This window comes from Hippopotamus amphibius, chromosome 5, assembly GCF_030028045.1.
Source record: "Hippopotamus amphibius kiboko isolate mHipAmp2 chromosome 5, mHipAmp2.hap2, whole genome shotgun sequence".
Lineage (NCBI taxonomy): Eukaryota > Metazoa > Chordata > Mammalia > Artiodactyla > Hippopotamidae > Hippopotamus > Hippopotamus amphibius.
In genome coordinates this window covers 76487251-76514160 of record NC_080190.1, presented here as the reverse complement: position 1 = coordinate 76514160, position 26910 = coordinate 76487251, and the positions used below count along the sequence as shown (strand labels likewise).

At 41.6% G+C, this 26910-nt stretch overlaps 1 protein-coding gene across 4 annotated transcripts in view; it reads left to right on the top strand.

Moving 5' to 3' along the window:
- The window catches only part of BICC1 (BicC family RNA binding protein 1), a 309108-nt gene that overhangs the window by 176753 nt on the left and 105445 nt on the right, over positions 1 to 26910 (top strand). For all 4 annotated transcript variants that reach the window (XR_009053881.1, XM_057736127.1, XM_057736126.1 and 1 more), the window contains exon 3: positions 5150 to 5219. Coding sequence is in view for 3 of the 4 variants with exons in the window: in XM_057736127.1 (XP_057592110.1) it covers positions 5150 to 5219 (70 nt within the window). In the remaining variant the exon portion in view is untranslated. The remainder of the gene's footprint in view (positions 1 to 5149; positions 5220 to 26910) is intronic.

The following is a 26910-nucleotide window of genomic DNA, read 5'->3' as shown; positions in this document are numbered from 1 at the left end:
GCCACAAGCTTCCTGACCTCACCTTTTCCAGTTCCCATATCTACCTGTTTTGATGACCATTTAGGACATCTTTTTAAGCATAACATGCTAGAGACAGAGCCTCGGACTTGCTTAGTGCCCTAATTTCTGCCTCTGAATTCCGACCCCCACCCTTATCCTACCTCTACCAGGGGACATGCTTGTCAGCCCCCTGTTCCAGTAATTCAGCTTCAGTCCTGGGGTTCCTGGAGCAGCCTCCAGTGGAGAACTGTGCTTCCTCCCCCACCCACCTCCTCCCCCTCTCCCTCCTCCCCCTCCTCCTTCTCCCCCTCCTCCTTCTCTCCTGTCCCTCGTCCCCCTCATCCCCCTCCCTCATCCCCCCTCATCTCCCCCTTCCCCTCTCCACGTTCCCCTCTCCTCTTCTCCTTCCCCTCCCCTCCCCTCCTCCTCCCCCTGCCCCTCTCTTTCTCCCCCTCCTCCTCCTCTCCTCCTCCTCTCCTCCTCTTCTCCTCCCCTTCTCCCCCTCTGCCTCCTCCTCCTCCTGAGCATGCGCTCTACTGCTACTCTGCTCCCGTAACTGGCTGAGGTGAAAACCAGTGAACAGTGTGCAGTGTCTGAGCTGTGGGAACTGACTTGGGGTCACTGGAGAGGATGGTTCGAAAAGCTTCATTGATAACTTCCTATGGGGAGTCTGCCTGCCTTAAAGCGGCCCCTCCCTGCGCGGTGTTACCCTGCTGGTTCTCAGGGTTTACCTGCAGGCAGCGGTAGCCGGGCGCAGGTCCTGGCCGACTTTGGTTTGCGGCGTGACTTCGTCTCTGTTGCGCATGCCCGTGCGCAGGGCCGTGGGAGGGTGGAGAAGACGGCGACGTGTCCGCGCCCTGGGCGTGTGAGGGGGGCGTCGAAGCACCTCTGCTGCACTGAATCCGCTTCTAGAACTCTCCGCACACATTCCTCGTCTGCCTTGCTCACTTTCTCCCCTCTTTCCCCAGCTGGGCAACTTTTTCTCCTCCTTTAGGTTACAGCGTTAACAGGCATTTCCTTGCGATGACTTTCCTTGATGATACGCAGTTGGGCTAGGATCCCTTCAGGGCACGCGCATTGCCCTGCCCCGTTCTGAAGCTTGGCACGCAGTACCTAATGGTGGGTTAACTAGGCTTCTCCTCTCTAGACCCCGAGCTCCTGGAGGGAAGCCCCGTCGTGTTGGCTGTTGCATCCCTAGTATCTAGGGCGTTGCCTGGCGGGAGGGCCTCAGTATGGAATGAACACAACAAGGGTATGAGCGAGCCCTCAATACGTGCCGCGCTCCATGCTTGGGGTTTTCCACATACTTTCTTAGCAAAGTACAACAGTAGCTCTATGAGTCATTAATTGTGCGGAGGAGAAGAGTGAGGCTGGTGAAAGTAATTTGCCCAACGTGATAGCTAGAAAGTGACGGAGCTGCTCCTTGATTCTGGAGCCACCTGAATCATGACTAGAGTCAACACAATGATGCGTAAATAAAGAGATAGCTGAGAAGGCATCTGTTCAGAGAGTGGGGACTGCAGCCTGGTGAATGACCTGTGAGGTTGACCTTGGCTGGCAACATTCAATGGAGTTTCTTTCTTTTTCTTTTTTCCTAGTCATATGGGAAAGGTCAGCTCATAGGTGAAAAATTCCAATAACTAGTAATTTTTTTTGTCTGAGAAGTTTGACATTTACTGCGGTTCATAGGACTTTGGAGATCACGTGGTGTAGAAGATAGCACTCTGGTTTTAGAGTCAAGGGTGCTAAGCTTAGGATATCCTCTCTTCCCCGCAAAGATGGTGTGGATGTAGGTAGGTTGAAAGTAAGTTTTGGGGGCCCCAACACTTCACTACACAATAGAGATACTGGACTGGTATGAGTTTTAGAGGGAGTATGTGTAAAGACGGCATTTCAGCTTGATGGCTGTTACCTGCTATGAGGATATTTTCTATGGCAAATTATTTTCTATTATGGAGTATCTATTGGTTTTTAATAAAAAGAGATGATCGTATGCAGGGTGATTTCTGGGAAGCTCTCCAAATGATTAAGATTTCAGAAAGTTATGTCTTACAACCGTATTTGACAAGGAAGCTTTCTTTATTATAATAAAGCTTCCTTATAATTATGAAACCTGATATAATTTACCGGGTTAAATGGCCAAATTAGTTAATTCACTATACATATATTTATATATATAAATAAGATCTTAATCTAAGTAAGGTCTTGGTTTCTTATTTTATCCTTAGGGTGCCTTACCCAACTTAGAGGAAAATGCTCAGTCTAATTTTAGTCACTTCGAAGTAATAGGTGATAAAATGTGACCAATGAGAAAGCCCTCCTGATTGGGTCTTCCTTCCCTCGTTTAGTGACTGACAAACTCATAAATTTGCTCTTCCTTGGCTCTCAGGACTTGAGTGACTTTGTAGGTTGTATTAGTAACCTTTCCCCTACCCTGACCTTTCATGGTAGGAGCCAGAGCCAGCCCTGTGAGCTGGCCCTGTGCCAGCACCCGGCCCATTGTCACGCAGTTGCCTTTTTTGTCTGTGTCCCTGACTTGACTGCAAGCTCGTGAACACCAGGAATTGTTTCTTATTCATTGCAGTGGGTCCTGGCACTTGTGGCACCTAAGTAGGCTTTTGACAAATATTTGCAGGTGGTTAAAACCAGTCAGTCTGCATAAATCCTAAAGCGTATTTTCAAATGTACATATACACATTATTAAAAGATAGAGGCCCTGTATTCAGTGTAATATGGTGGTTAAAAGGACAGTCTTTGTCAGCAGTCTGGGGTTTTTTATCCCCACTCTGCTGCTTCCTAGCTGTTTGAGGAATAAAGAAATCTACTTCCTAAGGGTGTTATGTAGACTCATTTACCCAAGTAGATCTGTGCTTGCTGTGTGCAGGGTAGAGAACTTTTATTTTGCAGAGACAAACCATAACCAAGTAAACACAGAAAATAAGAGAATTTCAGGTTGTGATAAAGGTTAGGAGGAAAATGAACGCAGAGGGGTGGGGGGTGGGGGGCGGGGGAGCGGGGCTGGGGCCTTGAGGGTGAATGTGTGGCCCTGAAGGGGAGCCTGCTGGGCCTGTTCTGGGGGAGGCAGTATGGCTGCAGTCAAGGAAGTTGAGGAGGGTAATAAAAGTTTATTTTAAAGTACAGATTTATATGTCAATCCCAATCTCCCAATTTATCCCTCCTCTCCCCTTCCCTGCCCTGGTAACCGTGTGTTTTCACATCTGTGACTCTATTCCTATTTTGTAAATAAGTTCATTTGTACCATTTTTTTTTTTAGATTCCACATGTAAGCGATATCATCCGATATTTGTCTTTCTCCATAGGTAACTAATAAGGACCTATTGTATAGCAAGGGAACTCTACTCAATATTCTGTAATGGCCTGTATGGGAAAAGAATCGAAAAAAGAGTGGATATGTGTATAACTGATTCACTTTGCTGTGCAGCAGAAACTAACAACATTGTAAATCAACTGTACTCCAATAAAAACTAAAAATATGGATTTAGAGTTAACTAAGCATTTTCATGGAGAAGACAATGAAACACATGAATAAGGACAGCATACTTGGGAGGAGAAGAGGCAGGGGCCAGGTCTGGTGAGTTGGGGTAACAAACTTATCCACCTTCAGGGCCAGGCCAGGCCAGGCCCTCAACTTTCTAAAGACCTCACTTTTGTTTGTCAGTTTTTAGAGACACGGGCGTAGGGAACTATTTCTGTGACAACAACAGCAGTGCAAACACCATGATAAATGGCAAGTGAGTTAATACAGACACATGATGAGAATGGCAAGTGGCTCCTGATCTCATTGTGGGAGACCCAGTGGGGGTTGGGGGGGCAGCCTAGGGTCTCCTGACCCCGACTAAAGGGGGCATCTGGTCCTCAGTGCCAAGCAAGTGTTGTCATGTGGGAATGTGGGCTTCAGGTGCTAAATCTGCCACGTTTTCCAGAGAGACAGAAACCTGAATGTCTATGTGAGATTTCTAGATATAAAAATGTTGGCTCAGATTTAAAAAAAAACCTTATGGCGGATCGAGAGAATGCATCTGTGGGCTGCCAGGCCGAAACATCTGCTGCAAGTCCTCTGCTGCTGTGATAAAGGGGATTAAGTGAAGTAGGATGCATGTTAACATGTTAACCATTTAGCCTTGTGCCCAGAGCATAGTCAATTAGGCAGTACTTTTCACTGTTCATGTGTTTCATTGCCTTCACTGTTAATGTATTCAGTCATCTCTAAATCCATATGAAAAAAATATTGTTTTGCTCTAGTGATTAATAAGTGGTAGTTGCTGTCATTTGCCTAATTTGTTCAGTTCTTTGCTTTATTCGTTTGTTGCGTGAATTTTATACTCATGGTATGAAAGCAGACATTAATCTAGGCTAATTTATGTGACAACAGTGGAGAAGAATGAAGGACGAGCATTTCTTGGTTACTCATCCTTCGCTCATTTACTGTTGACTTCCTTTGCTCCGCAGACGTTGCCTGAATCACTTGTTCTTGGGCTTCAGCACATTTGGGTCTCAAGTCCTTCTGGCCAGTGTTAGCTGCATGTAAGTGGGAAAGAACTGTGGCAGAAATGCCATTTTAGACCAGGCGAAAGATGATGGGAAACGTAGCCTTACAACATGATGTCCTATTTAGAGGATTTTCATCAGTTTTAATGAAACACAAATGTGTCCAAAGCAAGTCTCCCCCACCCCCCCGAAAAAAAAATCTTCATTTAGTAAGGCCTAACCCACATTGTTTTGTATTGCAAGGATCATGTTTGGTGTGTTGCAATCCGTTGGCGATTGTCTTGGGGAATTTTATTCAGCACAAGCATCTCGGATGGTTTGGCAACAAGTTGGGTTAATTGCTTGTTCATGTACTTTTTGGTCTCGTCTCTGTTAAAATTCTGCAGCACAGAGAGGAATGCTGGGAGTAACAAAATATACTTGAATATTTCTATTAGATTAAAGGCTTATAAAAGTGCATCTCTTTTTTTCCCCAAGGGTTGGTTGGTTGGTTTGTTTGCATTGTTTTAAAAGGAGATCATTTTGTGGCATCAACATGAGGCTAAGAACTTGAAAATAATTGTTTTTTTGGGGGAAAAATCTTATCTGTAAATACAAGTTCTTAATTGGATCAATATTTTTCTCTTAATTTTTGCTACAGATCATGGAGGAAACAAATACGCAGATTGCTTGGCCGTCAAAACTGAAGATTGGTGCCAAATCCAAGAAAGGTAAGTCCTGAGAAGTGGAGAAATGGGTGGTTTTGCACATGGAGACTGCAGAATTTCTGCAGGTTTCCTGGGGAGAAAAATCAACCTTGGTCCTTATCACATTTGTCCCCAGGTATTTGTTAAATAGCAGTATTTAGGGAGGATCATTGTAGTGAACAGTAATGTACAACCTCGCATCCAAAGACAGGACAGTGTTTTAAAGTAGTTTGTTGTAATAGGAATGTTATTATAGAAGACGTCGTAGCAGCTTAGGATTTCAAGGGTGACTGTTCGTTTGGCGGCCATGAGTCATGGTATCTCTCTCCACGTGTAATAACATGTTTTCAGCACATAAACTCCCACTGTTTACACTTTAGGCTTCTTGTTTATGTACCAGATTTAACAGCTGGTTATTTTCCCTTCTAACACGATGGGAACTTAGATTTCCTTTCTTGACTACTTCTTTGTCTATCACGCAGCCAAGAACACGCTGGATTGCTCTCTTAGGCTGAGCATTTCCCTTGTCCGGCCTTTTCTCAGCTTTAACCTAGAGGACACTCACTAAGGCGTGGGTGGTCAGACACGGAAATATAGGACCCTTAGTTTTCTTCCAAAATGACATAGTATTTTCAAGTGACCTGCCCGTATATACTTTCATGGATAGTTTTTCTTTTTCAAGTATAACCTCAGTGTCCATGAACTTTGTTGTGTTCTACTTCATTAAAAACACATGTAGTCACTAGGGGGGCTGATGGAAAACTACCAGGCGAGCTAAGCATTATCTGCTGTGGTCCTAGCTCTTTTGCTGTTGCCGTTGAGTTTTGTGTTTGCTGCCCCTTCTCCCTATGACTTCTGTTGCTTAATAATACTAAACACTGCAAGATCGGTCAACTTCCTTGCTTCTTTTCGTACAGATTGCCTTCTTTTAATCTCATTTTATTAGAGCTACTCGTCACATGGAATGTAAATTATTTTACATTTCTTGCTGTGAATGTTGTTAACTGGACCTCAGTGGACTGGAATTCCTACTGAAAGGCTGATCTTGTTACTTTCTTGTTTGTGACCATAGTGGCAAGAAAAGGGAAGGTTATGTGCTAAATGGTGAATTTCCCAGTGGAATTCCACAACTTTGTAGAAAGCTTGCATTTGCCAAGTGCTAGAGGATATATTCTCAATCTTCAGTGTGTTGAAAGTTATAGTAGTATTAAACAGATCAGTGTTTGCTAGGGGTGAGAGGATGTGGTAGGAAGTTAACTACAAAGGGGCAAAGGAAACTTTTTGGGTGATGGAATTGTTCTAACAGATAACACGATTGTAGTAGTGGTTACTCAACTGTATATGTTTGTCAAAATGAATCAAATCTAGACAGTATTAATTTTATTGTATTTAAATCTTAATAAAGCTGACAAGCTTGGAGCCAGAATGCCTAGGTTCAAAATCCTAAAAAAAAAAAAAAAAAATTCAGTGTGCTGAGATGTTTTATATTCATTATGCAGAAGGAGAAATTGCTATTAGTGGGCTACCTATTTGGTTGTTTGTGGCTGTAAAAAATCCCTGGCTGGCCACTTGAGTAAATTGGAACTTGAACATGAACTGGAGCCTCTTTCCCTGTTGTCAGGTATTTTTACTTAAAGAATGACATGAGCTTCATTACTGGCTTAATAAAAATGTAATTCGATCAGTTCCTAAAGAAAACCCCCAAGGAAACATGAATATTAAACCAATCCCAGATAATTTTGGATGGCTTATTCTTTGGCATTATCCATGCTACAGTACCCTCCCCCCCCATCATGAGAAATGGAGAATTGATTCATTTTTTTAGTTTAAAATGTGGTTATAACTTTAGAGAGGTTAGATAACACGGAAATGAGTAGATTAGGATAATGCTTTAGTTTCCAGTCATTGACACATTTAACCCATGCAGAATGGCCAGATCTATTCCACATTTTGTGATTATACATTTTGCTTTGAAAATAAGACTATCTCAGCAGTACATTTGAGGCCATTTAGCATAATTTCCACATGGTTAAAGTTAACCTTTGGAATTGTGCCTAAGAATTGATCCCTCCAGGCCTAGGTCTTACAGACATCATTTTGTTTTTTATTATTTATGAAGTGCTATAAATGGACCTAATACTGTATGATGAACAGAATGTGCCAAAAGAGAGAGCTTGAGCTCAAGGAAGAAAGAACAAAATGAAAAGTTTTCCTCAGAGGAAATTACTGTTCGAAATTGACTTGAGCTGCCCTTATTACTTAAACATACAGCTGCTGAATCAGATCTTGGCCAACATCCCTGATACATGTATTCCTCTATTATTTTCTAAATGGTCTAATTCAGAGATAAAGTTTGTTTGACTGCAATTTGTATTTAGTAAAAGTAAAATGAAAATGGCAGGAGGAACTTTAGAAGGTAATTACTTGCTGTTTCATCTGATCCTTTCTTAACTCTGAATATTGTAGAGGAAAGAGTTTGTGGTCTTAATTTTAAGCCGTCTTCATTCCAAACTGTTACTACTCAAGAGACCAAAGAATATAAAGGCATCTAGGGACTTGTGCCATGTTTTGGTTGAGTATTCAATTCTAAATCCCATGGTAATGTGAAGGTTTGGAATATACAGATGATCCCTAGTGTACCAAAGAGACTGTGCAGCCATGTGTTTGCGCTGTATCTCACTTTCTAGATTTATGAGGCTTATTGGTTGAATATTTGAGCCTAGACAAACATTTTTCATGGCTCCTGTTGTCATAGTCTGTCCCTTTCTTTACCTTACTGGATTTAGTCCTATGTTTTTCAAATGAACTTCCAGTAGTCCTGTCCAGACTTTATTTTTTAAATCATCACTCCTTTATCAGAGCGGCTGTATGAGTAGCTGTATGGTTCCTGTGGTTGATGTGCTGGTAGGATCCTGCCTGGCAGAAAGGCGAAAAGCCAGCACCCTGAATTTACCATCCTTTAGAGACTTAAGATTCTTCTCTAGAGATTCTGGTTTGGTGGGTCTGGGGTGGAACTGGGAATCCATATATTTAACAAGTTCTCCTGGCTGTTCTTAAGGTTGAGCTTGGGAACCAAAAACCTCACCATCTAGTATGGAAATATCATGAGTTAGTAACTAAGGAGACTGTGTGTTCAGAAGGCAATGGGTGGATGATGACTGCTATTGAAAAACAGGCAGAATCCTTCAGCAGTCACTTCTCTTGGATAATGTCCATCTTGGTCTCAAAAGAACTGCACCTGTGTGGATTCATTAATTTTTAGTCTCTGTCCTCTTTGCAGTCAGTTAACATGAATGAGTTTAGAGCGATGATAACCTCATTGTGCAGTGCGTGTTTGAAATGTACTTTTGGATAAAAGACTGTCTGGTGTTTGTCTCTTCCCTCTACGCCACTTCCTCCTTTGCCACCCTTCTCCCCCTTCCTTCTACCTCCTCTCCTTCGCTTCCCCTTTCTTCCCTCCCCCCCCTTCCCTTCCCCTTTAATCGTAGAGAATACAGTGGGAAAAATGTGCTAGGAACATTGTCATTTAGTAAGCAGGGCATTTTGGGGAAGTGCATGTTTTATGATATAAACTCAGGGACTATAGAAAAATTTTTAAAAATTCCCAAGTATTTGAAATTATTGGGAGATTGAATCCTCATTAGAGTCAGAGAGAACTGAGAATTTACAAGTCAATACAGTGGCATTTAACTAGGCAAGTGTAGGGTTGTCTTAATGGGGGTCATGATTAAGAAAAACACGTGCCTTTGAGAGCAGTACTTAACAATTAAGGTGCTGGGAGTTCCCTGGTTGCCTAGTGGTTAGGATTCCGGGCTTTCACTGCTGTGGCCCAGATTCAATCCCTGGTTGGGGAACTCAGATCCTGTAAGCTGCACTGCGCCATAGGGGGAAACAAAAAAGGAATTAAGGTGTATGATACTGTAAAAACCTACTAACAGAGAGTAACTTCAGGCATTCATTAAAATTTTCAATGTTATTCTGAATCACAGCCTATTTTAAAGTAAATGCAACATTATTAAAGTACAAATAAGATTGTGAACAGATTTGACTTTTGGCAAATACAAGTCCTGCCAAATCTGCCTTGACAGATAGATAAAAGTGGTTGGTAACGAGAATGTATCACGCTGGTGTGATCATGGCGCATACTCCGTGATGTTAGGTGAGTTTATTCTCTCAAATAAGGTAAAGGTTTTTCTTACAATCTTCTTGCTCTTAATGTGCTCATCAGTATCTTTGCCTATCAGACTGGCAAAGGTACATGTGGCTAAAAATTGTTTAAAGTTTTATGCCAAATTCCAAATAACTAAGGTTAGCGTTAATGAAACATTACTGTCTTTGTTCTGGGAAGGGTTGTCCTGCAGAGTTTGACTAAGTGATAGGAAGCATTGTCTGCCAGTGTTTCTCTTATGACAATTTCGATGCCCCAAGACAGCGGGAATGAAAGGTGTTGACTGGGTTGCTTGATGTATCCAGTTTCGGAGATCATTTGGCACCAACCTTGGCCATTCTCTTCCTCCTACAGTAAACAAGAGAATCATCAAAATTCCTTGAGCTTTTATTATTTTGGGTTGTCTCCCATCAGAACCAGCAATATCTCAAAATCATGAGAAAAAGTGTAGATTTTTCACTGTATTTTTTCCAGAGGAAGTTGTTGAATGTACTTAAACTTCTGTTGTGCATTCACATTGGACTAGATGAGGCTTTTAACATGGTATTTATTGCTCAAAGGGCAGAGGGCAGAAAGGAGGCCTGGCATAGCATATGGGCCACAGTATGTCCAGTGGTGGGTTGTGACCTATTAGTGTATCAAAAATTAACTTAGGGGTCACAACCAGCATGTTAAAAAACACAACTAGATTAGAAAAGAAAACATCAGTGTAAAGAGTATTGTTTGGTGAAACCTTTAGTCACATATGTCACTGTTTATATATACAAACAAATACACACCTATATTACTAGCTCATGATATGAACTGGGTGACAAAGGTCAAAGAACACTGTGCTTGGCAGTTAGTTCCCCAAAGGGTGAAGAGCACATGCATTTTGTTCGTCTCTGTGTTTCTAGCACTGTAACTGATACGTAGTTGGCATTGAGTCAACATTTGTAGGTTGTCTGGTCCCTCAGCTCAACTTGGTGGTGGGTATCTATGCATAGAGATGGGGATATGTGTCACTAGGGTGCATCATGTAGGAAAAAGATTTAGAATCACAGCCTTCACACAGGAGTGGCATTCACTATTGAGAAAATGATTGATTCCTGATATCTTTCCTGCAGACCTCTTCAATGAATGAAGGTGGGGTGTGATTTGTGGCTGAAGCTGATATGGCTAAAGCTGATTTTTGTGGTACTGAGTAGCCCCAGCCAGGGAAGTGGAAAGGAACTTAAGGAAGATGATCTGATGGTTGTCATTCATGGGACCCTTGAATGAGTAAAACTCTGGCGCTGTTCTTACGAGGTGTGTAAATGAGACTTAACAAGATTCAGCCTCCTGGTTATCATCCAGACCGGAATTGTTTTGGTTGTGGTTATTTTAGTTAGGATTTTGTTATGCAATTGACACGTCAGTAGTAATATTAGCTACTACGGTTTGTTGAGACCTATTGGGGCCCAGCACTCTGCTGTTATTTTACATATGTAATCTTATTTACTGATGGGAGCAACCTGAGAGTTAGGTGGTGATAGTCTCATTTTACAGGTGAAGAAACTAAGGCACATGAAGGTCGAATAACTTGCCCAGGGTTTTACAGTTAGTAAGTAGCAGACCACAGACTTCAACTCAGATCTGTGTTCAGAGGTGCACATCCTAATTACTGTACTCTAATGCCTTTTCTCAACCACACCTGGGGGAGAAAATACCTTCCTTGATGACTTTTTTTTTTAAATCCTAAGGTGTTCTCTGCTGTAGCATCCCATTGTCATCCATTACTAAGTATAGCTGATTACAGTCAGTAATAAAATTAGTTGCATAATGCCTCAGTCCTTGGGAATTCCAGAGACTTGAAGATGGGCTAAGTTTAGTATGTCCTTACTCTTACAGATAACACTTCATTTTTCAGGGCAGTTAGATTTAACAGTTAAAATAACATGAGAGGAATTCCCTGGTGGTCCAGGGGTTAGCACTTGGTGCTTTCACTGCTGGGGCCTGGGTTCGATCCCTGGTGGGGGAACTAAGATCCCATAAGCCACGTGGTGCAGCCAAAAACAAACAAACAACCCCCCCCCAAACCCCAATGAAACTATTCCTAGCTGTGTGCACTTAGAAAAATGCCTGCTTCTGAGTTTTAACTTGATATTTCACGCCTTCATGTGCTATTTCCTTGGGAAGAGACTTTCTAATTTGTCATTAAGCTAAACAACTTCTAACATGGATTTGAAAGGAAAATAAGCTCAGAATATGTTATAAATTGCTTGGGGGCTTTTTGCTTGCCTTTTTGCCTTCAATCTTTGATAGTAATTTCTACAACCTGTCCAGGAACCATTGTATTTCTGCTGCATAGAAAGGTTTTGTACTTCACATTTTTGCATATTACTGATGTGACTCACCATCAACTGATGAATGCTAATTAGAGGCCATGAGCAGGAATTCAGCCAAAGGAGCTGAATACGTTGTATGCGGGTACTGATAGTCTCTCTGTTAAAGAGAGCATGATCTAACTAGGACTTCTCAGCGGAGGTTAGAGCCCTGGGGTATTTCTAGTTCTTGAAGCTTCCAGTATACTTAAATAATGAAAGGCTTATAAAAGTTAATTTGTATTTTAAATATACAATTTGTCAGTAGATCTCTTTCTATATGAATAACCTCATTTGTAGATAGTACCAAACATCCAAGTATGAGATCCTTTCTGATTGCATGTGCTCTCAGAGTCTCACACACACACACACACACACACACACACACATATCATTTTACAGGTGAGATGATTCATGCTATGTGACACATTATCAGGACTCAGGACCTGAACTTGGGTTCATTTCTTGATCTCCCGCTGGTTCTCTTATCTTCCCTTCTGAAGGACCCAAGGATTAGCTTACTTAGTCATCTTGTAACTCCTGCAGGCTAGCTCTTTTCAGTCTTTTCTTTCTTTCCTGTACCAGGGCCAGAGAGGAAGACGGTCTTAGCTTTTCAACTGTCCTCTCAAACCTGAAACAAGCGAATACATCAGATGATTTTTTTGAAAGATATTTTTCATTAACTTAGGAAACAAATTTGGAGTAGAATGGAGAGGTGAGAAAGTAAGTGGAAAAGTGAAAGCATTTAGAGAATGAGAAGACAAACTAGAGACTGGGAGAAAATATTTGCACAAAATACATTGACTGTTACCCAAAATGTACAAACAACTCTTAAAACTCAACAGTTAGGACAATGAACAACCCAATTAAAAATCTGGGCAAAAGACCAGAACATACACCTCACCAGAGAAGATATACAGATAGCAAATAAGCATATCAGAAGATGCTGAATATCATGTCATTAGGGAATTGCAAATTAAAACCGTGAGATACCAGTATGCACCCGTTAGAATGGCTGCAATCCAAAGCACTGACAGCGCTGGCCGGGATGTGGAGCAACAGGTCCTCTCATTCAGTGCTGGTAGAAATGCAAAATGGTACAGCCACTTTGCAAGATAGTCTGGCAGTTTCTTATAAAACTAAATATAATCTTACTATACATTCTAGCAGTTGTACTCCTTGGTATTTCCCCAAAGGAGTTGGAAACTTATATCCATACAGAACCTGCACACAGGTGTTCATAGCAGCTTTATTCATAATCAGACTTGGAAGCAACCAAGATGTCCTTCCGTAGGTGAACGGGTAAGTAAACTGTGGTACTGCCAGACAGTGAAATATCATTCAGTACTAAAAAGAGATGAGCTATCAAATTTTGAAAAGAATTTAGAGGAACTTTAAAATGAATATTGCTAAGTGAAAGAAGCCAATGATATTGTACATACTGTATGATTCCAGCTATATGAGATTTTAGAAAAGGCAAACTTGTGGAGACAGTAGAAAGATTAGTGGTTAGTATTTGCTTGCGAGGAGGGAATAAGCAGAACACAAGGATTTTCAGGGCAGCTAAACTATTCTGTATGATCTAAAATGGTACATACATGTCATTATATATTCATCAAAACCCACAAAATGGGTTTCGATATTGATGTGATGTAAATGGTGGGGGAGGCAGTGCCGGAATGTGGGAGGAGGCATAGGAGGACTCTCCATACTTTCCATCAATTTTGCTGTGAACCTGAGACTGTTCTAAAAACAAAGTCTATACTAAAAAAATAGTCCTTAATATTGGGCACTTTAATCAGCATTTTAAAGGATATTATGTGCAAAGATTTGGTGATGTGATCAATAACTCCCTAATGTATAAGTTTAAAAGCACCATAAAATCTCTTAAGAACTAATGAAAATTTTTTGTAAAATATAAAAAAGAAAAAGAAAGTGAGAGGGATGATTAAGTGGTAGATCACACCTTTTTATTCGCCAGAAGGTGGCTGCAGCCCAGTCATGATGTTTCTTTGTGACCTCTGTCTCCCGGGGAGAGCTCCTTTTCCTTCAGTCTTCTTGTTCCTGAACAGATGTTTTATTTTAAGTCCGTTGCCTTTCGTGAAGAAATTGCCATCCCAGGATCCCTTCTAACTACACCTCTTTTTCCCTTGTTAAGTCCTGTGGAGGAAGGGCCAAAATATTTCTTATCTGTCTGCCTTGTAATAGGCCTCGTTCTGGGTGTGTTCTCTCTCTTAATCCTCACAGTAATGAATGACCAGTATTATCCCTATGATACACATGAACAACTGATGGAGAGATAGTGTAACTTGTTCAGTCTCATACATAGAGTTTCAAATGATGGAGGTAGGCTATAAACCTTGATTTCAGAGTTCAGGGTAATTCCCTCCACTCCCTGAGCACACACATAGGTGCTCGTGATGAGTTTGGTCACCAAAGGAATGAAGATTCACCAGCACGTTCATTTAGGAAATCCCAGGCTGAGATCAAGAAGAAATGCAGTCCTAACTCCTTACCCTCATTTTAGAGGCTTGCTGGATGTTCATCTTTAAAATTTTTTTCAACCTAGGTTTTAAATTTTTCGTTGTGCTTTTTGCAATATTTTCCCTTCCTTTTCTCCTCTTTTACAACCCATTAACGGTTTTACTAGGATTTGTATACTATTGTCTAGAGTACTAGTTCTTCAGCTGGGATGATTTTATTCCCCAAGGGACACTGTGAAACTGTTGGGATAGCTTTGGTTATCACATCTGATAGTGGGTAGAGGCCAGGGATGATGTGAAACATCCTATAACACACAGGACAGCCTCCCACAATGAGAATTATTTGACGCAAAATGTAAACAGTGTGAGGTTGAGAAACGCTGAGCTTAGAGGAGCAGATGTGGTATCAGGAGACAGCTCTCTGTACAGCACTGGATTCTTTTTTTAAAATTTATTTTAATTTTTTAAATTTTTATTGGAGTATAGTTGATTTACAATGTGTTAATTTCACATGTACAGCAAAGTGAATCAGTTACACATATATATATTTTTTTAATTCTTTTTTAAATTCTTTTCCCATATAGGCCATCACAGAGTAATGAGTAGAGTTCCCTGTGCTATACAGCAGGTCCTTATTAGTTATCTATTTTATATATAGTAGTCTGTATATGTCAGTTCCAATATTCTAATTTATCCCTCTCTCCCCTTATCCCCTGGTAACTATAAGCTTGTTTTGTATATCTGTGACTCTACTTCTGTTTTGTAAATAAGTTCATCTGTACCTTTTTTTAGATTCCACATATAAGTGATATCGTATGATATTTGTCTTTCTGTGTCTGACTTACTTCACTCAGCAGGACAATCTCTGGGTCCATCCATGCCCTGAATTCTTAGTAGACCATTTCATGCAGCCCAGTGCCTTGTGTAACTGGTTTCCTTTTGCAGCACTGGAAACAGGATAGTTGATTTGTATTAGTGACTCCTGAAGGAAGGGCATACATACGTAACAACATAGGTGAAGCGACAGAATTTCAGTAAGAGAGAGAAAACATGGCAGGAGGACAAGCCTGCGCTGTTTAAAAGCTAATTTACAGTCAAGTTTGAATTATGTAGTTTTTGCAACTTGCACTGTTTGTTTATTCTCCCTGAGAGTTTCAGCCAGCATTTTATGTTGTGCCTGTAGCTCCTGTGCGGGGGACGGACCAGCTGCCCTCCCAGTTCCCGCTGTCTGTGTCTTCCATTCCTCCCTTCTGGAACGTGTGGTTGTGATGACTGTGACAGTTGCTATGGTTTATGACCACAGCTGAACACCACGGTGGTGCCGTACACTCCTGTCTTGGCCTGGAGATGGGCACCAGGTTGTGATGACTTCCCAAGCCACGTGTGGCATCTCCCTGGCTTTCCTCTGTCAGTCACGGCACTGCTGGACAGAACTCGGTGACATCTGTCAGGCCCGTCAGTAACAATTAGATGATTTTCAAGAAGCCCTTTGCAGATGCAAACATGACCGAACTACCACGTGGCATTTCTCATTAGCTAAGGAAAACAGCAAATCATAGTGGCAGCTTCTCTTCTTCAAATGGTCTTTCTGCGGCACTAAAGCATGGTTTGTGGCTTATTATACATTTTCACACAAACCTTGGTAGTAACAGATGTTTCTATCAAAAGATTTTAGAGAGATTTCAGGAATGAGGAGTTACATTCTCTTTATATCTTGTTGCCAGAAGTTACTCTTAAAGCAAAATAAATCTTGCTTGAAATAAAAATAACATGAGAAGACAGCATATGTATGTTTTTGGCTGTTTGGTCTATGCAGAGTTATGTAGTATCACTTTATGAAAATGGGCTCATTCTATACACAGAAGCATTTTTGCAAGAGGACTTTTCCTCTTAAAAAATGAGAGGACATCTTCTCTGTAAGCACACAAATGATAATATTCTTTTTGTAGCTGTAGGAAATGCCGTTGTGTGTATGTGGGGTATGGGTAGATTTTTTTTTTTTTTTTGGCTGTGTTGGGTCTTTGTTGCTGCATACAGGCTTTCTCTAAGTTGCAGCGAGAGGAGGCTACTCTTCGTTGCGGTGTGTGGGCTTCTTAGTGCAGTGGCTTCTCTTGTTGCAAAGCACAGGCTCTAGGGCACGCTTGGGCTTCAGTAGTTGTGGTGCAGGCTCAGTAGTTGTGGCGCACAGGCTTAGTTGCTCTGAAGCATGTGGGATCTTCCTAGACCAGGGATCGAACCTGTGTCTCCTGCTTTGGCAGGAGGATTTTTAACCACTGCACCACCAGGGAAGTCCTCGTAATGTGTTTTGACAAATCTGTTTTAATGGACTTTGGGCTATGTTCTTTTTTTTTTTTTTCCTACGGTGAATGTCAAATTTATTTGTCCACTTCTACAGGCTTTTTTGTTGCATAAATTGTTACAAGTAGAGTTCCTAGGCCACTGGTAGTGAGCAGCTTTGGTAATTTTTAGGATGGCCGCCTTCTCCTCACAAATGACTATTGAACTCCTGCCAGGCAGAGACTGGCTTCTGGAAAGGAAGTGACTCTTCCCTCTCATGGTTGCCAGCACTGTGCTTTCCCGCCTTCAGGCAGCCTAAATAGTGAAAAATGCGTTGTCTTCCACACTTCCCTAATTAATAGAGAAGGGGCGCGTGTTTCATCTGTTTGTGGAACAGTTATCTGTACTATTCTGTGAATTGCTTGTCTGTCTTTACCTTTTGTCAGTTGATTCATATCATTTCCCCATTCTCGTGAGTGGTTCATGTTGTCTACCTAATGAAATAAAGACCTTTAAATTGTTTTTTCTACTTGGAAATTTAAGATTACTTATGCTTCTAACTGTAGTGTCCAAATGGCTCATTTCTCACCATTAATACTTATTTACATGTAATTCATGGATCATTTCTCTTCAAAACTAGAAAGAAATGAAATTGACCTTAAGTAGTAATAATGTATTAATTTTTGAAGGACTGTAGGGAAGTATGCATGAACTTTTAAGGCATTGGATTTCCAAAGTAAACTGTTTAAAGCTTCGAGCATCAATATTAATAGCATGGAAATTATATATCGATACACACACACATATATACACACATACATATAGATGTATGTTTATGTATGTACATGGATGTGTGTATTTGGCAAGGCCTGAGAAGTAATTACAGTATTGTTCAACAAATCATTGAACTCCTGAGTTCTCTTGGTGTAACAGAAATAAGACCCAGTAAGTCATTTGTCTTTATTTCCATGTATTGAGCTTTAGTTTTGTATTTTTTTGGGAAAAGTTTCTGAAAATCTTTCCATTCCCTTATATTAAAGGGGAGGACACCTAAATATGTTCTTTTGGATTGACTTGTGTTCCATTTCTTCACTGTCTCCATATTTAGAGTGGGATCTGTAAATAAGAGTATTCACTTTTTGGTATAATTTACTTCCTCTTCAGTCTTCAGTTGACTTAACAGAACAAAAGCCTCCTTATGCATTGCACTGCTTCAGAAGTGCCTCTTTGCTTTCTTTGGGTGGTCCACACTCTTTCTCAAATCTGACACAGCACCAAGGAGTCCAGATTTATTTCCCTTAGCTGGGGGATATGTATGAACTCAGCAAAGTGAGGGCGAAGAAAGGAAAAAAGACTTTTCAGCCACTGAGGATATGTGTGTTTGAGATCAAGCTATATGCCCCCGTTTCCTTTCCTTTCACCATCAGGTGGGTGTATTTTAATCTAACCCTCTTGAGTGTTCTCCTTAGGTCAATGCCTAATCAATTTTTACATCAGAGGCAAGTTCTGTAACACTCTCTCTTTCCACACCTGCAAAATGTAGTGTCTGTGTAATCTAGGTTTGGAAATTCATTTGAGTTCATTGCAGAATTTTTAGTTTTGAGTGAAATTGTTTTCAGCCAGATTGAGTTATGTTCTGTTCCCCAACCTATGAAGCCATTTCACACCTTTGCATCTGCTGTGTCTGCTGCATCTCCACCCCTTCTTTTTCCAACCAGTCAATTCCTAGTCTTCCTTCCACATGCGTCCCAGATGACATGTCTTCCTGGAAAGCTTCACCCACAGTCCAGATGGATTTTTTATACTCAGTTTCCTGTACAAACTCAGAACCATATGCATTTTTTACATTTTGGTACTTTCCAAGCTTGTGTTGTATCAGCCTAGACATTTGCTTTTCCTCCTGGACTGTGAGCTTGTGGACCTGTGTCAAAGACCAATGTGTCTTATTCCCTTCTGTGTGCATGGTACCTGCCAGGAATGGAATTATAACTTAGGAGTTAAAGTTTACATTATCATTCAGGTTTAGAACAGATTTGAAATTAATTCAACAGTGATTTAAGTCATTCTGGTATCTTTTGAGCCATTTTGGAGAAAGTGAAAAATGGCCCTGGCAGCTCAGCTGCAGTGTTCCCAATTGAACATAAATACCCCTCGCAGAATATAAATAATCAGACAAGGTTACTCCTTGGGTGTGTCTGAAGCAAGGCTGAGACACGGACACTCTGCAACCAGAAAAGTAATTAAACTTCCTTCTTTTATGACTGACCTGAGTGATTGCTGCTGCTTTACCAACGATGACTCCAACTCTGCTTTCATCCTCTGCCTTCTACGTTAAAGTTGCCAAGATACGCATTCAGTAAATTTCCCCCACTTCCTGACAGCTTCCAATCCAAATCTGGCCACCACTTTCCTAAAACCTCCTTGGAATCACCTAGAACAAACCCAGATTCTATAGTAAGCTTCCTTCAATTTCCTCTTTAATGCCCCAGTCCCTTTGGTGCCATCTCTCTCTTGCTGTAGCAAGCTAAAGAAAGCTCGATTTATTTACCACAGTTGTGTTCCTGGTGGTCTTTGGCTAGTGGGCACTGTAGTGAGTATTGGGAGAACTTAAGAAAGAAGCATTGATCTCAGTCTCTGCCCCTTGGAGACCTAGAGTTTGGCCAGGGTTTCCTGCCCTACTCACTTTAAACACATTTTTAAAAATGGCATTGTTTGCTGTCAAGACTAGAATAGTTCAGAGCAGGAGGAGAAGAGTGCAAGCCACAGCCAAGGAAAATATTCCTCAGCAGCTGGTACTTCCTAGTGTGGATTTCCAAAGGGCGGGTAGGGTTGAGGCGTTCTGTGTGGGAAAGGCTCAAAGCTGAGAAGGATCATTGTTTGTTAGAGGAAGAGAAGGTGAAAGGGAGAGGGTGGGAAGAGTTGGTGGCCAGTAAGGTTGGACAGGTAGGGCAGATCAGTGAGGGCCATGACCTCATGAGAGTCTCGTCCATCCTGTAGACAGTGGACCGCCTGGGGTAGGGGATGGTCGCAGGAGATAATTGATGACTGTGATAGGAAGGGGGTAAAGACTGGGAGACAAGTGTAGTGCGTCATATTTGATAACAGTGGGACCAAGGAAACTTCTTGAAAGGAGAATCAGCAAAACATGGTGGCTTGACATAAGCAAGGAATTGGGGAGTTGGCTGCTGTAGCAAATGTTCTGCTCGTGGCCTCTCTCTGATTTTTCCTGTGGTGGGCATCTCCCATGCACACTGACAGCCTCCCAGCTCAGGTGCTGGGTCCCTGCCCTTCTCTTCCGGGTCAGCACTGTGGGAACGTACTCCTCTGGGGCAGAGCAGCCTAGAAGTGCTGGCAGTGATGCTGGCGGGTGGACTCGCCCAGGGACAGCCTTCAACCAGTGAGGGGTTAGAGTCGGAAAACAAATGTCCAGTGTTCCCTTCTCTCTGTGGGACAGTTCTAAGGCCTATTATTCACGTCTCCCCAGGATTCCCCAGGGGGCTGCAGACCCAGCAGCAGCTGCTCGGTACCACTCCTATATCGGCTTTCCTCTCTCCTGAGCCATATCTTCCTTATTCCCTACCTGTGCTCCCTGGGATCACCTCCCAAATCAACTCTCCCAAGGAACACACACTAACCCAGGGTCTTGTCTCAGGGTCTTTTGGGGGGAACCCAAGTGAAGATGGCTATCCTCGAAGACTGAAGAGGCATTCTGCCATGGAAAAACGGAGTTGGCATTCTCTCCCAGTTGTTAATTAACGACTCTGTTATTTAGAGAAAGAATGATCTCAAGTGTATTTTATATATCAGTGCAGAAATATGGCAGAATGATTTAGAGTTCAGGGCTCATTTTGAGAAAAAAAGCCTCCAAACCATCTGCAAAAGTTTTAAAATGATCCCAAGTGGCACATAGGCACTCGACGTGGTTTCCAGGCACATTAGAGTGTTGTCAACAAAGAGGAAAATATACACTGTGGGGAGAAGCAGGAAGAGAGAAAGGGTCTGGAAACCCGTGATTTTAGCAGATCAGGAAAAAGGATGTCAGCGGGTGAGCCGGGCAGGAGCCCTGAGCTTCCTCACCTGGGTGTCATCCAGGTGGTTTAGGAATCCTAGGCCATTGGCAGCTGTGATGTGATTCTTGCCAGGTTAAGGAGCTCTGATGATCAATCACAGGGAGAGGACCCACCATGGGGTCATTTCCGTCCACTTACTGTGTTCTCCTGAAAGTCACGCTGGGTGGCTGGAGCCAAGTTAGGAAACATATTTCGGTTACTAACAATGTAGTTGTTAAGTATGCTCTGTGGGGATTCTGAAATATTTACTTGACAGTAATCACAAGAATTTCATTCTTTTCCTGTTTTTCCTCATGATCATATTAGCATCCAAATATTTTAGAAGTCAGCACTTGATGGAGTTTGATAGACGAATGGCAAGCAAATTGCTTATAACTAAAGGAAGCAGTGAATCCATCCGGGTTCCATGAACAGTCATACCTGTATTCTTCAGCATTTAGAACTTGATGCTCGACTGAAAAGATGCCCACGCAGGGGTGGTCCTGTCCCGTCACACCTTCTTAGAAAATGAAACCCTGGCTTCACTTAGTGCTGTGTTCTATGTTGGACCTTATTCTAGAAGGGAAGGAATAGTATTTATTGATGTTTTTCTCCTAAAATCTATCCATTTTATTGAAGTGAATGTAAAACATGGATTGTTCACCATTTAATACATTTTGGAGAGTTCATCTGCATTATTACTTTATAATTCATCACTTATGAATTAAGGAATAAAATAAAACTTGAATACTTTTCAGGAACACATTTTTTTTTTTTAATCAGATCATTGCCTCCATTGACTAAAACATCATGTACAGGAAAGTAAAACTAAGTAATGATCTCATTAGTGACTTTTGAGAGAACAACAGAATCTATTGGGTTGGCCAAAAAGTTCATCTGGGTTTTTCTGTACAATGTTATGGACAAACTGGAACGAACGTTTTGGCCAGCCTATAGACTATGACAATCAGGAACAGAAGAGGCAGCAGCTAATATTGAAGGGTGTCTGTCTGCAAAATGAAAGAAAATGGTAATAGATGGAGTGGTTGCTTGACACGTCTGTGGGTTGAGGTGAATTGAGTTTATTTTTCTTTTACTGTTTCATTCTTTTCTTACAAGAGTAAAAGTCAGCTGAGTGAACTTCCAGGCTGAGAACGTGTAGAGAAGAGAATGACACTAGACAAAACAGGAGAGCAGGGCTAGATTTAAGATAACAGGTGTTGGGGCTGGGCTTAGTTAGCCTTGGGCTGTTCACCTCACTTTGTGCATCCTTCCACTGATGTTATTATGCTCATGTTAGTGAAATAACCGGTTTCAATTTTTAGTCATCTCTAGTCCCCAGTAGACTCTACTAGGTATGGTCACGTGTTTAATGACTGAGGTCGTTGATTTCTGCCAGGTACATGCTTCGTAGAATGCTTGGCTTGGAGTATGTCCTCAGTAAATGTCTATTAAACGGGTTTGAACATACTTTCCCGAGCTTGGTGAGAAGAAGGAGAGAAGAGTAAAGATTATTATGGGTTTAATTTCTCTTAAAATTGAGTGTAAACTTCCTCTACTTTGCTCAGTCTGTTTGGAGATAAAGTCATCTCTTGGGAGCATAGGAGGATGCTTTGGAGACGTGAAGAAACTGGGGAGAGTTCAGAACAGCTGCTTGTGGAACATGCAATAGAGATGAATGAAAAACTTGCCAAATCAAATTAGTATACAGCTGAGGCTGCGTAGTGTGAATTTGTAGTCAGATTTCTTAGGACAGTTATATGCCTTTTTTCCAGTTCTTTGGTCACTCAGAAGTAGAGAAGCCAGATTGGGGGGATTTTAGGGTGTGTGATAAGAGAGTGAAGTGGTCGACCTGGGGTGGGATGGCACAGGGAGAACTGAAGCCAGCAGGAAGCTAGGGAGAGGGCAGGGCACCAGAGACATAGTATCCTAGAGACCTTGCAGGGTTGAGGGCATTCGGAGTTGCATTGGTAGGAGGTTGTAGCCACAGGAAGAAATAACCAGTTAGAAGAAGTCTGAGAAGTAGCATATAGTCTCGATTGTGATGAGGTCCAATTTATGGCTGGGTTTGTGGGTTACTAATGTATAATTAGTTTCACAATTTAATAATTCTTAGCACCTTCAGGATTGTTTAGCAAAATTAAATTGAATTCTTTCAAGAAGCGAAAAGAAACTTGTTAAGGAGTTAAAACCTAGTAAGATGGAAACAGTCAGTGTGACTCTAGTATACTGAATTCTGTGTGATTTCAAAGCTGAGTAGCCAAGCTCATATTCCTTTAGTCATTAACTTTCATGTATGGGAGAATGACTTATGTAACAGTCGATCATTGCTTTTTGCTAGCCAGTTTTCAAAATGATACATGTGCAAACACCTCATAACTTATGCATGTTTTCCAGTGAGAATTACATCATAGGTCGAAAGAAAATAAATGCATCCATGGTTCTTAGATGTTACATAATCTAGGAACATCATAACTTCCTAGTTATATAATTTGAAGTCAGTATGTAATCTCATGGCTCCTTACAAGGGGAAAAAGTTATATTTCTTATAGAAATTCAACAGGATGATTGGCTGAAGAACATTTGTGTGTGTGTGTAATTTTGCAAATATGCAGATGTTAGGTACTAGTTAGAATTGATCTGAACATCTCTCTGGCTGCTCTCTCTGGACCACCCCACTGACCATCTAGGTCACCTTTCAGTTCTAGAACATCAGAAGTTGTGACCTGTGCCAGCCTGGAGCTATGCACAGGATTCCTTGGAGTCACAGGGAGTGTTTTCCACCCTCCCAGCCATCCCATCTATTCTGGGCCTTTGACTCTGCCTGAGTGGCTGTTTATGCTCAGCCCTTCACTCCTCCAGCATCCTCTGAATTGCTGTAGCAGCAGGGTCTGTTGGTGACTTCCAGGATGTGGAGGCTTTGGCTTACAGACTGGCAGTCTCTGGAGCATGTCTGCCCAAAGCCAAGGCTGCATCTGTCCTGATGAGGCAGATAGCACACCTTCAGTCTTGCATTCTTGTACCTCCAGTTGCTCATCATGGGGTCTGGCCTCCCTTACTGAGAAATGAGTTCATGAGGCAAAGGCAGGTAAGAGTCTCTAAGGATCTGGTTGCCTGTCCTGGCTGTCCGTCTCTCTCCCTTTACAAGCCAGAGTCTCACTTGAGCTCACATCCCTGCCTGGTGGAGGTATAAGCTGAAGTCCACTACTCCCTTTGAAATGCAAACACATTTCACTCAAATCCCTCCCCATTTTCAGTGAGAGAGAATCTGGAGTTCTCTAGAGCAATTTGGTGGGTGTGGGTTTTGGGAGACTTGTGTCTAGTCATTTCTGCCTTATTTAAAGTATGGCTGAATTTCCTGTCCTGTGGCCTTCATTATGCTTTAATGGCAAGGAGCACAGCCTTTCCTTTTGAATTTTCATCTTGTAAACATCAGGTGTGCAAGACGTGCTTTTGTAGCCGACTTCAGCGTGCGAGGCAGCAGAGATTTTGCTTAGCCTCCTCTCTTTCTGGGAGACGCTCAGCTTCCCGGCAGGCCCCGCCCTTCTGCAGTCCCCGCCTCCAGGCTCTGTCCTAATGGAATTCAGCAAACATTTAAAAATAGCAGATGATCTCTCTGCCTTCATGTTGACCCTAGTCTGCATTTGGGCTTCTCTGAAGTATGGGTCATCTACGTTAGGTTCTGGCTTGTGAAGTACCTTCTCCCTCACCTGCTGGTCTCTAGGAGGGCAGAGGAGCAAGGTGCAGATGTATTTCCCCACGGGTGTGAACACATCATGTCAGAAGGCAGAGACGGCTCCTTTTGGGAACTACGCAGCATGTGTTTTTGTTTGTGTTTGCTTGTTTTACAAATCCACATGATTCTTGAACCTTTCAGACTGTGGACCCTCATCTAATCCCCAGGGCCTTCCTAGCCACCTCAGGCTTAGATTACTACTCTTAATACCATACATTTAGCAGCATCTGAGGAGATATTCTACAGGCTCTAGGTTTCCTGAAAACGTGTTTCTAGGGGAAAGTTAGTTAAAAAAAAAAGATTTTTCTTAAACAGCTGAAGTAAGTTCTTGAAGACTTGCCTTGTTATTGCTTTGCTTGATGTTTCTCAACAACTTTGTGGGGAATGGTTGCACAGCCAGTGCATTGAAAATGCCCTTTATAAGTGGGGATGCCAAGATCAACTTTAATGTAGATCGTCAGTGTCGTTTTTACTTAAAAAGTTTCATTATTTAGAAAATTTCTACTGCTTTCTCTCATCCACAAGGGGTGAGAATATTTCTTGCGTAATATAATTTTAGTTAGATTGAAATTCCAGTGATTTGACCAACCCTTCCCTGCCTATTAAAATTACATGTTTGTACCCTTGAAGGAGAAGAATTAAAAATAAAAATGCGGGCTTCCTAGGTGGCGCAGTGGTTAAGAATCCGCCTGCCAATGCAGAGGTCATGGGTTCGATCCCAGCTCCAGGAAGATCCCACATGCCGCAGAGCAACTAAGCCTGTGTGCCCCCCCAAAAAATAAATAAATAAAAATGAGATCAGATAATAAGCATGTCTGTTTTCATTGAGATAGGACTATATTACTATAGGTTTAATCTTTTAACCTGATTCAATAATAATAATTAAATAAAAATATTATTATTCAGTTGAGACTATATTTACTGTCTGCAGTGGGTTTAATCTTCTCACCTGTTGCAATAATAACAACAACTGTCATTTTTTGAACACCTGTTAAGTCAGGCATTGGATTACAGTATATATGTTTTCTAATCTGTCTCACTCCAGTGTATTATGTGGCCTAAACATCTCATCTCAAATGCAGAAACAGAGGCTCAGAGAACTCTATGTGGGTATACAATTCGTAGATACCCTGACTGGAAACGTGCACCTACAGTTCATTTAGCCAGTACTCCGTCCTCTTGACAGTGCTTAGAGCTTCTGGTGTAGAACCCTGGGCCTGACCTTTTGCACTCGGATAACCCATGTGTATGTTTGAGCACTTTGATAGTTAAATCTTTCCAATTTTAGAAGATGATGTTTTTATTACACATCATCAGCATCGATTGGCGATGGCGGTGCAGCCCCCATCCGTCCCGTGTCTCTTACTTACGTACAAGAAGTTGACTGGTAGCCTTTTTTTTTCTGGAACAGCTATAATTGGCCTCCTGCTGTTTTTGGGGGGGTGGGGGGGTCATCATCTTTAAAATATACACCTGTTACCATGGAGTGTTCTTCAGTGGTTTCTTAAGGTGGAATAACTCAATTGATGATACGTGTCTCCTAATCAGGGTACAAAGGAACACGTTTACCCCAGGGAAAATCACATCTTCAGACTGTCGTTATGTAAAATGGAACTTTTTCCTCCTGGAACGTGGCAGGGTTTAGAGTCCGGGAGGAAAGGAGTCTGTGTGTGGGTGGGAGATTGAGAAAATGTGAAGAAGGTGCCTGAGAAATATAAGCCGTTGATTAAAAAATAAGCAGAAGTGTTAACCTTACAGAGCTGTATAACTTATCTCACGGATGTCAGCGTTTGCCTTTAAAAGATGATAGAATTTACTGTCGCTCTTTTCGCTACAAAACCCAACTGAATTTTACTGAGAAGATGGAATTTTCCATGGAACAGTAAAAAGATAATATAAACATGCTTAGAATGCTGATTCTGGCTATATTTTACATGTTTACTTCTCCTCGAGAAAACTTAATGCGTATGTGTCCAATATCTCTAACCAGATAGTTTAAAAAATGGTTTTCATACTTGACAGTTGCGAAAGGATTCATAGCAAAGTTCTGTGAAAGAGTAGATCTCTTTTTGTACTGAAAATATAATCTTTAGAAACAGGATTTATCTTCACTTAGCAGTACACCTGAGTGATATCAGTTAACAGCTTTTTAATCAAGTAATAAACTATTCATGTATAGGGAGATTAGATAGTCATGATGTAGCTAAAATAAGCATAACTCTGTAAACACCTGCAATTCTTGTAATTTTTATGAATCACTGAGAATAGGACTTTATGAAACAGTTACCAGCCGTTGAGGTAGTGCCTCGTGCATAGCAGGTGTTTAGAATGTTCTTTTGTGTGTGTGTGAATTGGTGTACGCGTGGTTGATGCCTGGATTAGTGGGTTGATTTGTGAATACATGAGCTGAACGCCTCCTTTTGCTTCCAGTGCAATTTCTTACAATTCTTTAAACAACTGGTGGCTCCTCTTCTATTCCCTGCTCCCTTACTCTGGTATACTTAGAGAACATGCTGGATTAAAATTAGAATAATAATCCCAGGCACAAAGTCCAAATAAATTTTGGTGGAGATTGATGTTATGGCGGTGATGTTGGTGGGAACCACGTCTCACCTGCAGTAGCCTCAGCACCCTAGACATTCTCAGTCCCCAACACCATC